The 12,677-nt window shown below is 60.7% G+C and overlaps 1 protein-coding gene across 1 annotated transcript; it reads right to left on the reverse strand.

Annotated features, from left to right (window-relative positions):
- Positions 1-599: 599 nt before the first annotated feature.
- On the reverse strand, positions 600-6,847 carry ZIC5 (Zic family zinc finger 5). Its single transcript, XM_086481573.1, is given in 4 exon segments — positions 600-1,054; positions 5,548-6,439; positions 6,442-6,517; positions 6,519-6,847. Coding segments are annotated over 4 exon segments (1,752 nt in total).
- Positions 6,848-12,677: the final 5,830 nt, after the last annotated feature.

A 12,677-nucleotide genomic window follows, 5' to 3' on the forward strand; every position in this document is an offset into this window, starting at 1 on the left:
AAGGCATTTATTTAATTTTATTTTGAGGGATGTGTAACCTGTCCTCGACTGGCCGGAGCTTCAGCAGGTGCTGCTTTAGAGTCAGGAGGCCGCTGCAAACCTGGGGCTTTAGCCAGGCTGAAGAGGAGGCGCCGAGGTGGCAGCTAAAGCATTTAAGAGCCACTCCAGGGAACGGCAGGACTCTGCCAGCTCGCAGCCTTCCCCCAGCTCGCTCTCTTGTCAAAAGCACGACGGCACGGGCAGGGTGGGAGCCGGGCATTTCCTTTGGCACCGTCCCCCTGCAAAGCGTGTGGCTCGGGTCGCTGAGATGGCCCAGCGTGGCGTTATTGATGCTTTTTCTTACCAAAAGAAAGAAAGAAAAAAAAAGTCCGAGTCTCTTTAATTAAATTAGTTACCGTACAAACACCATAGGGTTTCGTACACGGAATAAATAGCGCGAGTCAAACCTGATGGCACTTCCACGCCAGCCCCCCGTGCCAGGCGGCTGCCGCTGCAGCCCGGGCCAGCTCGGCGGGGCCGGGGCCGCCGCTGGCACCGCACCGCACGGCTCGGCACGGCACGACTTGGCACAGCACGGCACGGCATGGCTCGGCCCGGCCCTATGGAGCGGTTCTGCCCCCCGAGGTCCTGTGAGGCTCGTCCTCCTCGGAGACCGGGGAGGCGTCGCGGCTGCAGGGGGTGCGGGGCCGCCGGGGAGCCCCCCCGGCCTGGCAGACGTACCACTCGCTGAGGTTGGTGACCGGCGGGGAGAGGGCGGAGGCGCGGCCGCGGGGCGGCTCGGCGGCCGGGTCGGCCTCGGGGGGCAGCGGGCCGTCGGGGAGCCCCGCCGCCGCGTAGCCCTGGGAGCCCGGCGGCGGGGAGGGCGGCGGGGACTTGCAGTGGATCTTCATGTGCTTCCGCAGGGAGCTGGGGTGGGTGTAGGACTTGTCGCAGCCGCGGATCTTGCAGTAGTAGGGCTTGTCGGAGGTGTGGACGTGGGAGTGCTTCTTGCGGTCGCTGCTGTTGGCGAACTTCCTCTCGCAGCCGTCGAACTCGCACTTGAAGGGCTTCTCCCCTGCCGGGACACAGCAACGGCACCGTTACCGGCCCGCCCGCAGCCTGCCCTCAGCCTGCTCGCAAGCACCGCCGCCCGCCGCAGCCCCTCCGCAGCGCGGCCGCCGGGGGCGAGCAGCAGGGCAAAGCCTCCCCTTCCCTCCTTCTCCTCCTCTTTCCCCTTTTTCCTCCCTCCTTACGACAGCCGTGACATGCCCGAGGCCTCCGACTTTCCCCCCGTGTTTTGCCAACTGTGCCTTGCGGCTGGCGGCGGCAGGGCCCTGCCTTGTTTGCTCTCCGCGGCGCTCCCCTCGCACACGAGAAACCTTCATTACCGCTCTAATGACCAAGCCCAAACAAAACCCCTCAATGCCTTCGCCTGCGAGGGCTGGCGTTTGCCTGGCTCGCCTGGCACATCTCCTGCGTAATCCTTTCCCAATGGAGCACTATGCTGGAGGAATAATTAGTTTGGGGGAAATAAAAGTAACACCTGTTTAAGCATCGCGAGATAAAGAGGGAGCACCCAGCGACCCGTGCTGGGAACCTGCAGGCTGGGGGGAACAGTCCGGACTGGTGATGACAGCAGAGGGCTGCTGTTACCGCAGCTAGTTACCTCAGGCTAATTTGGATCTAAAAATCTCCGACCGATCTATTTTAAGAGCTTTACACGTTGCTTAACAGTTAAAGGGGTGGTGAAAGTCAGCCCGGGGTGGGTTTGCCTGGCCTACCTTTCAACCCCCCTGCCCCTGACTCCTGACATACATACCCTGGACATATATGTTCTGGTACATATAGCTGGACCGACCCTTCCCCATAGCTCCCGACTAGGGCTGAGTAAATGCCTATTGCTGAGAGACGGGAGAAAAAAAATGTGCCGGATTCCTCTGCTGCACACGGACTGGAGTTTCTTACACCAACTTTTTCTTTGCCTGCCATGCTACACGTGAGCCCGGCACAGACAGACCTGCACAGACAATCCTTGTCACGACTGTTGTGAATCTTGAGTCAAAAGCGCTGCCAGTTTAGGCATGGGTGATGTGCGTTTTCAGATCTGTTTTGCTCTGAACGCTCAGAAATAACAACCCAGCAGCTCTCTCGGTGGACATTTTCTATTTTTCACCAGTCTCTTTCCGTTTGTAAAATCATATCACGTTTAGCAAAATAATAACGGAAAAAGAAAACGATTTTTATTTTTAAAAACTGACTATTTCTCGGCTGTTACTATAGAAACATGCGTCTCTGCAGCCTATTTACGTGTCAACTTTTTCTATTAAAATCGGCTCACCTATCAGCAAAGTGGTAGCACTAGAAAAGAGCAAGTTTATCCTTTTAAAAAAAGGTAAGAAAAATCTATCTCGTGGGTTTTAAATGGAGTTTTCATGTGCACGAAAACCCCCGCACGCTCCCAATCCCACCGAGACAAATCTCTAGTCACTTCGTTTGTTCTTTCTTTTTTTTTTTTTCTTTTTTCTTTTTTTTTTTTTTTTTTTTTTTTTTTTTTTTTCTGCTGGAGAAACAAAGCGAATCGACCAGAGGGTTTGGCTGGTTTCTACCTGTATTACCCACGGATGCAGGGTGCCGGCGGTCGCCCGCGGAGCCCCAAGCGCAGCCCCCCTGAGAGATGCTCCAACCCGTCGGACCAAACCGTGTCCCCCCACGTCGGGGCTTTAGGGAAATGCTTTCTCCCGTGGGCTCACGCGTGGGCACCTTCCCGGGGGCTCTGCACCTCAAGGGGTGCAGAGCCCCGGAGCAGCTCCTCCTCGCCAACCTCCGGATCGCGACGATCCAATTCCACACAAATCCAGGAGCGGGGAAGGTCCCGGAGTGTCCCTGGCACGCTGACGAGGGCATCACGTCAGAGTTTAACCATTTGTAGGTGGTTTCAACCCAAGGAAGGGGGCGAGATGCCGGGAGCCGTCCACTGACTCCTCCTGGCAGCAGCAGTGCTGGCGGGGGTGGGGCACGGAGAGGCTTCAGGGGCCACTTTTTTTCGGGGGGGGGGAATCACCTGGGGGAAGCCTGGGTAGTCCTGAGCATTGTCTCCGGCGAGGGTTCAGCGATTCTGCAGGAGGGGCGTCCCCCCGTTCCCGTTTGGATGAACCGGGGCTGGGGACAGCGATTTGTCCCCAAAATGGGGCTGGAGCCGCAGGGCGCGCTGTGCAGCTGCCGGGGTGATGCTTTCGAGGAAAAGGGGGAAAAAAACCCAAGCAAGTAAACGCCTCCTGAATTACCAACATACTCTTCTTCCTGCAGGATTACCAGAAACACGCAAAATCCCCTAACGAGGCAATTACTGTGTTATTATTTCTCCCCGACAAAAAAAAAAAAAAAAAAAAAAAAAGCGCCCATAATAAACGAATAGTTTGTAAATCTTTCCTGCTCCCAGGCTGCACATGACTAAATTAAAGACGAGGCGGCAAAATTACGATAATTAATCTGATAGGGGCGGGCAGACGGTTTGGGATCCCTCGTCCACCCGAGGGTCTGGGCGTGGGGAAAGAGTCACGTCCCCTTCGCCCTCCCGTGGGCCGAGCTGTCATTCGAGGGGGGCACTTGCTCCCCGCCCCAAGGGGCTGCTTTGCTGCGACGGCCCCTTCAGCGGGGACCTACCCCGTGCGCTCACGCGTGGGTGCACACCCTCCGGGGGCTGTGCACCTCCCGGGAGGTCTCTCGCCCCCAGCCCCTCGAGGGGTACACAGCCCCCGGGGAGCTGCGGGTAGCCCCCGTCTGAAAACTCCTCCATATGTCCTGTGCAAGGGGCCATGTCCCACACAGGGCCTCGGGGCAACGCTCGACCGCAGCTGCAAACTGTGCCCGATACGTATTGAGGTTAGTTTTTGGGGGTCCTTTTCCCGCTGAAACCCTCTGCCCCGCCCAAGCCTCCCCCGGACTCGCTCTTTCCCTGCCTTGGAGCTGGGATGGAGAAGGAGTGGAGGAGCCCAGAAAGGTCCGCGGTGAAGTTTTGTTTTCCAAATCAGGCCAGATGGGGAAGGCTAGATGACAAAAACATGAGCCTCCAGCATTTAACTCATTCCGCGGTGCCATTATCACAACAACAACAGCCTCCAAAAATGTGTCAGCCCCCCCGCCCCCCGCCCAGCGCAGAATTCTCCCCCTTCCTGAGGCTCTGGGCGCAGAGAGCTGGGCATCCTCAGGTCTCCGCAGCTACATATGGGCTCATGCCTGACATATTCTGGAGATAAAAATCTATAATCCTTTCCGCCATGGGCCATTTGGTTTTACATTGGAACAACACGTTGCACGGTCGCCGCTTTTCTCTTCCCGAGCACCACACAATAAATCAAGAAAGCAATTACGGCAACTCCACTTCCTTAAGTGTCCTCCGAGGAATAATATTTGTCTACCACTATAAATCCCGGCTTCGTTCGTTTTCGGCAGTTTTTATACCCAGATCGAAATGCGTATTTCGGGGGCGGCGAGAAAGAAGAAAGGGGGAAAAAAAATAAAAGATTAAAAAAAAAAAAGAATGAAAGAAATAAAAGGGACTTAAAGGCTTAAACACAGCCCGAGTCCCCGCAGGAGCCCCGCTCCGGGCCCAGCCTGTCCCCTGGGGCATCCCCCGGGGGTGCCGCTCCCTCCTCCCGCAGCTCCCGCTCCGCGAAGCCCCGCCGGGGCTGCTTTGAAGTTTCCTCCTCAGATCCACAAAGAGAGGGAAGCGTCCTCCGGCGAGCGCCTTCCCCCGCCCTGCGCCCTCCTCCCCGGCTCCGCGGGCACCGCCGGAGGCGGGAGCAGCCCCGACATCGGGTCGGTACCGGTAGCCCCGGCGGCACGGGCAGTCCCGATAGCACTGGCAGTATGGTTAGCCCCGGCGGGGGGGCACACCCGGCAGCATCGGTAGTCCCGGTAGTAGGGGCAGCTCTGTAGCGGCGGTAGCCCCAGCAGCGCTGGTCGCAGGGGCAGCCCCGGTAGCCCCGGCAGCCCCGAGCGCCGCCGCCGCCGCCCGCAGCGCAGCGGAACTGCGCCCCCAAGAGCCCCCACGGCCCCATCTCCGCTGGGCCAAGCGCCCCCAGCCCGGCTCCGTCTGCAGGAAAAGCAGAACTGCCGTCCTTCGGGGAGGGGGGGGCCGCCGCCGGGTGAGCCCCCGGGGTGCCCCGGGCAGGGGCGGCGAGAGCCGGGGTTCTCATCCTCTCCTCGCTCTTCCGCAGGGGCTGCCGTTCATTTTCCCCCGGGCTCTGAGTTATTTATCAATCGCTGTATTTATCCGGGGAGGTGGGTAGCGGAGGGGGTGGGGAGGGAGCTGCCCAAGGTGCAGGGGGGAGGGGGGGGGGGCACACACACAGAGGACGCGTGTGCGCAGGGCAGAGAGGCCGGGTGCGTGTGCGTGGCTGTGTGTGCGCGGCCCGTGTGCTGCCGCATTACTTATTCATGAAAAAGTCACATGTCCGGCGGTGCGTAGGAGAGGAGGAAAAGAGGGAAAGAAAGAGGGAAAAAAATAAATAAAAAGGAAGAAAACCCTTACAGAGGCTGAGGGGCGGGGGGGGGGGGGGCACCCACCTGTATGAGTCCGCTTGTGGATCTTGAGGTTTTCGGAGCGGGCGAAGACCTTCCCGCAGCCGGGGAAGGGGCAGGGGAAGGGCTTCTCTCCCGTGTGCACTCGGATGTGGTTGATGAGTTTGTATTTCGCTTTGAAGGGCTTGCCTTCCCGGGGACACTCCTCCCAGTAGCACACGTGGCTGCTCTGCTCGGGCCCGCCGACGTGCTCCACGGTGACATGGCTCACCAGCTCCTGCATCGTGCTGAAAGTTTTGGAGCAAGGCTTCCTACCGCCCGGCGGCGGTGGCGGAGGCGGAGGAGGAGGTGGCTCCCGATCGATCCACTTGCAGATCAGTTCTTGCTTGATGGGCTGCCGCATGTACCGCAGGAAGGCCCCGGCCGCCGCCGCCGCCGCCGCCCCGACGTGGGCATGATGATGATGGTGGTGGTGATGGTGGTGGTGGTGGGGATGGGGATGGTGTGGGTGCCCGTGGCCGGCCGCCGCCGCCGCCAGGTTGAGGTTGACGGAGCCGTAGCCTTGCAGCGCCGAGGAGGAGGCGGCGGCGGCCCCGTAGTGCGCCTCGGCGCGCCCGTAGAGCTCCCCGGCGGCGGCCGCCAGCCCCAGGCGCATCTGCCCGTTGAGCGGCGGGTGGCGGCCGGCGGGCGCGCCCTGCTCGCCGGGCGGCGGCGGCGGGAAGGCGGCGTGCGCCCCGTCGGCCGCACCGTAGGTGCCGGCGGCCGAGATGAAGACGCCGTGGGGCGGCGGGTGTGGGAGGTGAGGGGAGCCGGCGGGCGGGTGCTGCTCGCCCAGCGCCCCGTGCACGGCGGCGGCCGCGGGCAGGTCCCGCCGCAGGAGGAAGTCCCGGCCCGCCGCCCCCCCCGACGGGTAGCCCGGGAGGGCGGCGGCGGGCGGCGCGTAGGCGACGGCGGTGGTGGCGGCGGCGGCAGTGGCGGCGGCGGCGGCGGTGGTGGTGGCGGCGGGCGCGGCGAAGGCGGCGGCGGCGGCGGTGAGCGCCTCGGGCGTGAGCTTGAGGGCGGCGGGCTGCGCCATGTGCTCGGGTCCGAGCGGCGTGAGGGCGCCGCCGGGGTCGCCCCCCGCGTCCCCGGGGTGGAGGTGGGCCGCGTGATGGGGGTGGACGTGGTGGTTCCCCAGCCCCGGGAAGCCTGTCATGTTCTGGTGAGGATGGGGCTGAGCCGCTGCCAAATCCGCTAATCTCAGTGTCGGGTTCCTCTTGCTCAAAGGGGGCTCCATAACGACACAGCCAAGCCCATCTACGCTCGCTGTTGTTGTTTTTTTCCCTCTACCCGCCTTCAAAAACATGTATATATTAAGCGGCTCTTTAACTTCTTTTGTCTGCGCTCCTAACTCCGCGCATCCCCGGCCCCGCTCTGGCCGCCCGCGATTGGCAGAGCCCTCACCACACACTTCAGCGGCGCGGTGGGAAAGACGGCTCGGACACGGCACCGGAGGGATTGGACGGATCCCGATGATTGGCAGCGGCTGGGCCCGCACGATTGGCTCCCTTTCAGGCCTCCGGCGCAGCGGGCATCCGCCCCTGACGCCCCCCCCCCCCGCCCGCCCGCCCCCCCCCCCCCCCCCCGCGCCGCCCCCCGAAGTTGCACTTGCAAAACTTCGCGCGGGGCCCGACGGGGCGCACCCGGCGGCCCTGGCCCCGTCTCCCCCCCCCCCCGCCCCACACCCCGGCCCCGCCGGCAGCGGGCAGCAGCGGGCAGCAGCCGGCAGCAGCTGCCGCTCCCCCGGCGCTGGACGGGGAGCCCAGCTCGGAGGCGCTTCGCCTCCGTGTTTACGTTTGCGGGGCCGCGGGATTTTCTCTCCTCTCCTCGGATCAGTCCACGCGAGGCCGGGGCTGTGTGTGCTCATGCCCAGGGCGGGCGATTGAAGGCAACACCAGAGGAAAGCAGCCAACGTTTTCCTAAAAAGAAGACGGGGGAGGAGGGTGGGGGGATTCCTTTCCTTTAGAAAATGAGTAAGTAGACCGTGGGGAAGGCAAGCAGCAAATGTTAGGGAGAAGTTTTGTCAGCCTGCGCTCGCCACCCCCTTGGGGGTTTCCTCCTCCCGAGGTGCCCCGCAGCCCCTTCCCGGGGTGCCCCGTCGGGAGAGCCAACCCACGCCCCTCGGGGGGCCGCCAGCCGTATCCCAGACAGCTGCCTCCGTCTCAGCCCTAATTCAGCAACGGCGAAATAGGGATGGAATCGCCGCGGTTACAGCGCCCGGAGCATCACTGCCCCTCGACGCTTTGGGATGCCGGGGAGGGAGGGGGGCGCTGGGCTGGGAAATGGGAGAGTCTCCGGCTGGGATGTGTCTGCCAGGAGCTGGTGCCCTCGACGAAAAGGTGGGGGCTCCCCTAAAGGGGGGCAGAGGTGGGGGACGGGCGGGTGGAATGATGGGACCGCCCCTAGGGTGCGGAGTGTGTTGGTCCTCGAAAGTGAAGGGCTTTGTGGAGCGCCAAACTTGCCCCTTCCGCACAAAAGAGGATGCTGCAGTTTGGGGGTGCCGAAAAGGCAGGGTCGGGAATATCCCCGCCAAATAAAAAGGGGGACAAGAGAATTGCCGTGAGTTTTCTCTGGGGCTGCGGGAGGTGGCTTCTATTGATATGTCGTCTGTTTTCCTTAGGCTGGTGGTCCCCCTGGGAATGCCTGGTGCTCCCGCGCTCCTTGGAGAGTGCAGGCAGCCTGCCTGCCCTTCCCTGCCTGCCTGGCAGCGAGGGACGCTCCTCCGCCACAGCAGGAGAGGAAACGGGGCGGAAGATGCCAGCGGACAGCCCCCCCCCCTCCCCCCCCCCGCCCACCATCACCACCACCACAACCTCCCGGCCCTCCCTGCCCACCTAATCCCCTTGACCAAGCTACATCTGCGCGCCCCCGCCGCTGCCCTTTGCCGAGCCACGTTCAAAGGGAGCCCCGGGCTGGTCCGGCGTTTCCTGGGCCAGGTTCCAGCCCTCCCCTCCTCCCTGCTGCCCTCCTCACGTGGGGAAAACTCGCAGGATTTGGCCCACGGCTCCCAAAAGCGGGGGCAGGGGCTGTAGAGCAGGACCCGACCCCGCGGGGAGCCCCGGCTTCCTCCCGCGCAACGGGGGAGCGAGACCCGCCGGTGCCTGTCCCCTCCCCGGAGCCGAACCGGTGCTCCCGGCTCGCCTGGCCGTGGTGAGGGTTTCAGTGATGCTGCAAGGCAAGGAATAAGAATAAATAATCGCCGGGTTTTAAAAGGGGCTGCTCGATGGTTTTATTGCACAGTAAAAACTTCTCGCAAACTAGCCGCACGTCTATACACATATTTGTATACGCGTATTTTCTATACGTGCATCCAAAATGTGCCCTCCCATCTCCCCAAATTCTGGGCACCGAGGTCTTGAGGTGTGATGGTTTGATGGGAGATGCTGTGGAGGTGAAGAACAGCATCGCGGCTCCGCGGTACCTTGTGCACTCCTTCTCGTCCCACTCTTGTTAAACGCAGCGTGATATGTATCTGTCATCGATTTAATATGTCTTAATTCAAATATATCCCCCCGATCAATTTCTTTTTATGAGGGGCTATAAAACAAAGAAAATATTTTATAGCTGGGTAATAGGCAGCTGACCTGCGACTATGGGGAGGGAGGGGTTGGCCGACACTCACGTGGAAATTCGCCCGTTTTTAGGACTGGCTGTAAACGCCGGGAAGCGAAGGGGGCTGCCCGGGCCGGCGCAATTTCGGGCAGTGCCAGCTCCAAAAGGGCCGTGAAGAATTTTAAGCCCATTAACTCTCCGACCCCAGCTCAGGCCCAGGCTGCCGCGGCGCTGGGGGGCTGCAGAGGGGGGAGGCGGGTGCTGCCTCCCCCCTCCGCCAAAACCCCGGCAGCGCCCGTCGGGGGTCGGCTCCGCGCCCCGCTCCCGCGGCGGAGCCGGCTGCAGAGCCCTCCCGCCGTCCCCTTCTCGCCGGCAAAGTCGCCAAGGGACACCGGGGGAGGCTGCAGAGGCGGGGTGAAAGCCTGGAAGTCCTCAAGTGTATTTCGTCAAGGTTCCTGTAGAAACCGAGCTCGGGCTATCTGCTTTAGGAGGTGTTTGGCTGTGAAATGTTGTGCTGTAAGCTGCATTATGTAAATGTATGCTAATGATCATGAACACCATTTACAAACAATCGTCTTTAATGCACGTCTTATTGATAGTTAGGGAGCGGGGAGTAATATTTTATAATGTGGAAAACATTCTTCTGGGGAGCCATTAGAAAGTGCGGGTGATTGCCGCTCTGCTCGGCAAGACCTTCGAATCTCCCCAAAGTCGCTATTTGTCCACTCGCCCCGTCGCGGGTGGCTTTCTTCGCTCGTGGGGCTGCCTTGCGGCGTGGGGGAGCCTGTGACGCCGTTCCCTCCGCGAACACGCGTGACTGTCCGCGGGGCCGACACAGACGGGGAGTAACCCCGGTATCCCCCTTAGCGCCCCGTCGGGGGGATAGCACGGAGGCGCCGGGACCCCAGGCGGGAGGTGGGGGGAGGTGTCGTGACTTCCCACGGGCACGAAAGGGAGAGAGGGAGGCGATTTGGCGGCGAGGCTCCCCACCCTCCGTTTCTGGAGGGGATCAGGGGATGGATATTTTATACCCTTCAAAATAAAAAACTCCTGCGTCAAATAAACATCATTGCCCCATGCACCCAAGCGGGAGCCCGAGGACTGGGACACGGCCCCAAGCGGGTGCCAGCACCGTGCCCGCCGTCGGGGCTGCCGCTGCCATCGGGGCTGCCGAGGCCGGGAACCGCGCCGAATGTTTGAGGCGGGGAGTTAGGGAAAAAAGTTCCGCAGCTCCCGTTTTCACTGCGCGCCTCGCCGGTGAAAGAGGGGTCCATCCCCGCGCGTCCCCTTCGGGCTTTGCTCCAATAGGGACAAAAAAAAAAACAAAAAAAAAAAAAGAGAGAGAAAAAAAATCCATCCTTCAATCCGTGTGTGTGTGTGTATATATATATGTGTACAGAGAGAGAAAGAGATAAAGAGAGGCGGCCTCAGGAAACCCAGGCCAAATTTTGCTCTGCGCTTTCGTTCCCCCCTTCCCCTCTCCCTGTAGCTGAACGTCACCGTTGGAAGAAGCTGTTGAGATAAATCAAATAGTGACACTTTGACGGCTTTACTTGTATAAGCAATATGGTTACCATATGGCATTGTTATTTATGAATGACAGCATAAATTGTATTACAAAGTCCATCGCGCTTTATTGGGACATTTCTTCCCTGCCTCTAACGTTTATATGGGCATCTCCAGGCGGAAAAAGGTGCATCTAATAAAACTCGGCGGTGCTGCGGAAGACCCCATTTCGGGGGCGTTGTGCCGGGTTTGCGCCCGGTGCGGAGTGAGGCGCGCAGCGGGGCGGAGCGCGGGGGGCGCAAAGTAACCGGCGTTGCGCGTCCCTCAGCCGCAGCTGGGCAGGGCAGAGGCACCGGCTGCCGCTCGGCCGAGGTTCCCTCCCGGGAAAGCACAGCCACGCAGCTCCTCGCCCCCTCCACCTCACGGCATCGCCGCCGAGAGCGGGGCTTTATACGGCAATTTCTTTTATATATGTATATGTAAGTGCAACTGAGAGAACAATAAATATTAATGGCACGAAAGCGAGGTGCTCCTTCCTGCTGCCCCCGCCCTGCCTAGCGGGTTTTTTTTTTATTTATTTTAAAAAAAAAAAAAAAAGCATTTAAAAGTTACAGCTTTGGCTGAGATTTTCATTATTTCCCCTTTTTCTTTTACATTACACTGCCGGTAGAGCCTGACAAAGAACTTTTGTCCCGAAGTGTGCTTTACAGAGAGAGGCTACAGCACAACACATGTGGTCTTCACGGGTCATAGGTCGAACGGCCTAGAAGTGGCTCGGATCGGCACCATCAAAGGTCACCTGCAACTTAATATCCTGTTGATGAGCTTGTTGAATTTATGAGTGTCTGTGATACAGACAACGGTGCAAGTGATTCCACTCAATTGGCCTCTTCTTCCCAGGCTACGGGCCGGCCGGCCGCCCCCTCCCCTCCCCGCACGTCGTGCCGTTACTCCGGGGAGAAGCGCAGCCTAAATTTGGGGTGAAAGACCCGCTCTTTCCACCCCACCCGGCCCTTCCGCCTCTCTTTCCCCGGCGAGGCTGCCGCCAGCCGTATCCTCCCGCGGGCAGAACCCCCGGCCCCGCCGCAGCCTGCGCCCCCCGCAGCGGCACCCTCGGCTGTCCGGGGAGGGGAGGCGAGGGGGGGGTGGGGGGCGGTGCGGAGCAGCCTCCCCATCACCCCCGGCCCGGGGGCGGTGACACCTCCCGGGGAAAGGGGCTAGAAAGCGAGGGCGGTATATGCAGTCCAGGGGAAGCAAGAAATTGCTCTCGCTCGCCCGTACCCGCCCCACCCCCCCACCTCCGCCCAGTTCCCTCCGCATTGCAAGAAGAAGAGCAGAGCAGTTTTAAACAAAATTTCGGAAAACTTACAAAGAGGGGAATGCTTTCCCCGGAAGACTGACGCTTGCTCGGCAGGTCTGGCACCTCCAGAAACCTGTTGAAAAACTTCTGTCAATAAACCAGTTTAGCACCGACTTTGGGTGACCGTTTGCTTTCCTCCCTCGAAAGCTGCCGTGAGCCGAAGGCACTGTTTCTCGTGGTGGCCCGGGAAGAGAGTGCGGGGCTGGCTGCCGGTACCTCTGCTCCCCCCCCCCCCCCCCCCCCCCCCCGCCCCTTCCCTCGCTCGCTCCCTTCCCTCGTTACCCTGTGACACTGGGGAAAGGGGTTTTGCGGTTCGGAGGGAAATAAAGCACTTCTTAGGAGGGACGGCGACGTGACTTTGAACTTGGATCAGCTCCTCTGTTTCCTGCAGAGAGAGTGGGGCTGGAGCCCTGAAAGAATAGCAAAGCGCGGCCAGCCCGCGGGGGCTCCGGCTGGAATTCAGCGCGTCCCCCCCAAAGCGCCCCGGTGCCGGCGCCGCTGAGCGGGCAGAACGCGGGGCGAGGGGAGGGGAGGCAGGAAAGTCAGGAAAAAAAGAGAGAAAGGAATAAAGAAAGAGAAGAATGTAATACGAAAGAAAGAAGAAAGAAATGGAAGGAGGGAAGGAGGGGAACGAGAAAGGAAGGAGGGAAGGAGGGGAGAAAGGAAGGAAGACAGGAAGGAAGGAAGGAAGGAAAGAAAGAAAAAAGGAAGGAAGGAA

The sequence above is a fragment of the Leptosomus discolor genome, chromosome 1 (genome assembly GCF_034619465.1).
Source record: "Leptosomus discolor isolate bLepDis1 chromosome 1, bLepDis1.hap2, whole genome shotgun sequence".
NCBI classification, from domain to species: domain Eukaryota; kingdom Metazoa; phylum Chordata; class Aves; order Leptosomiformes; family Leptosomidae; genus Leptosomus; species Leptosomus discolor.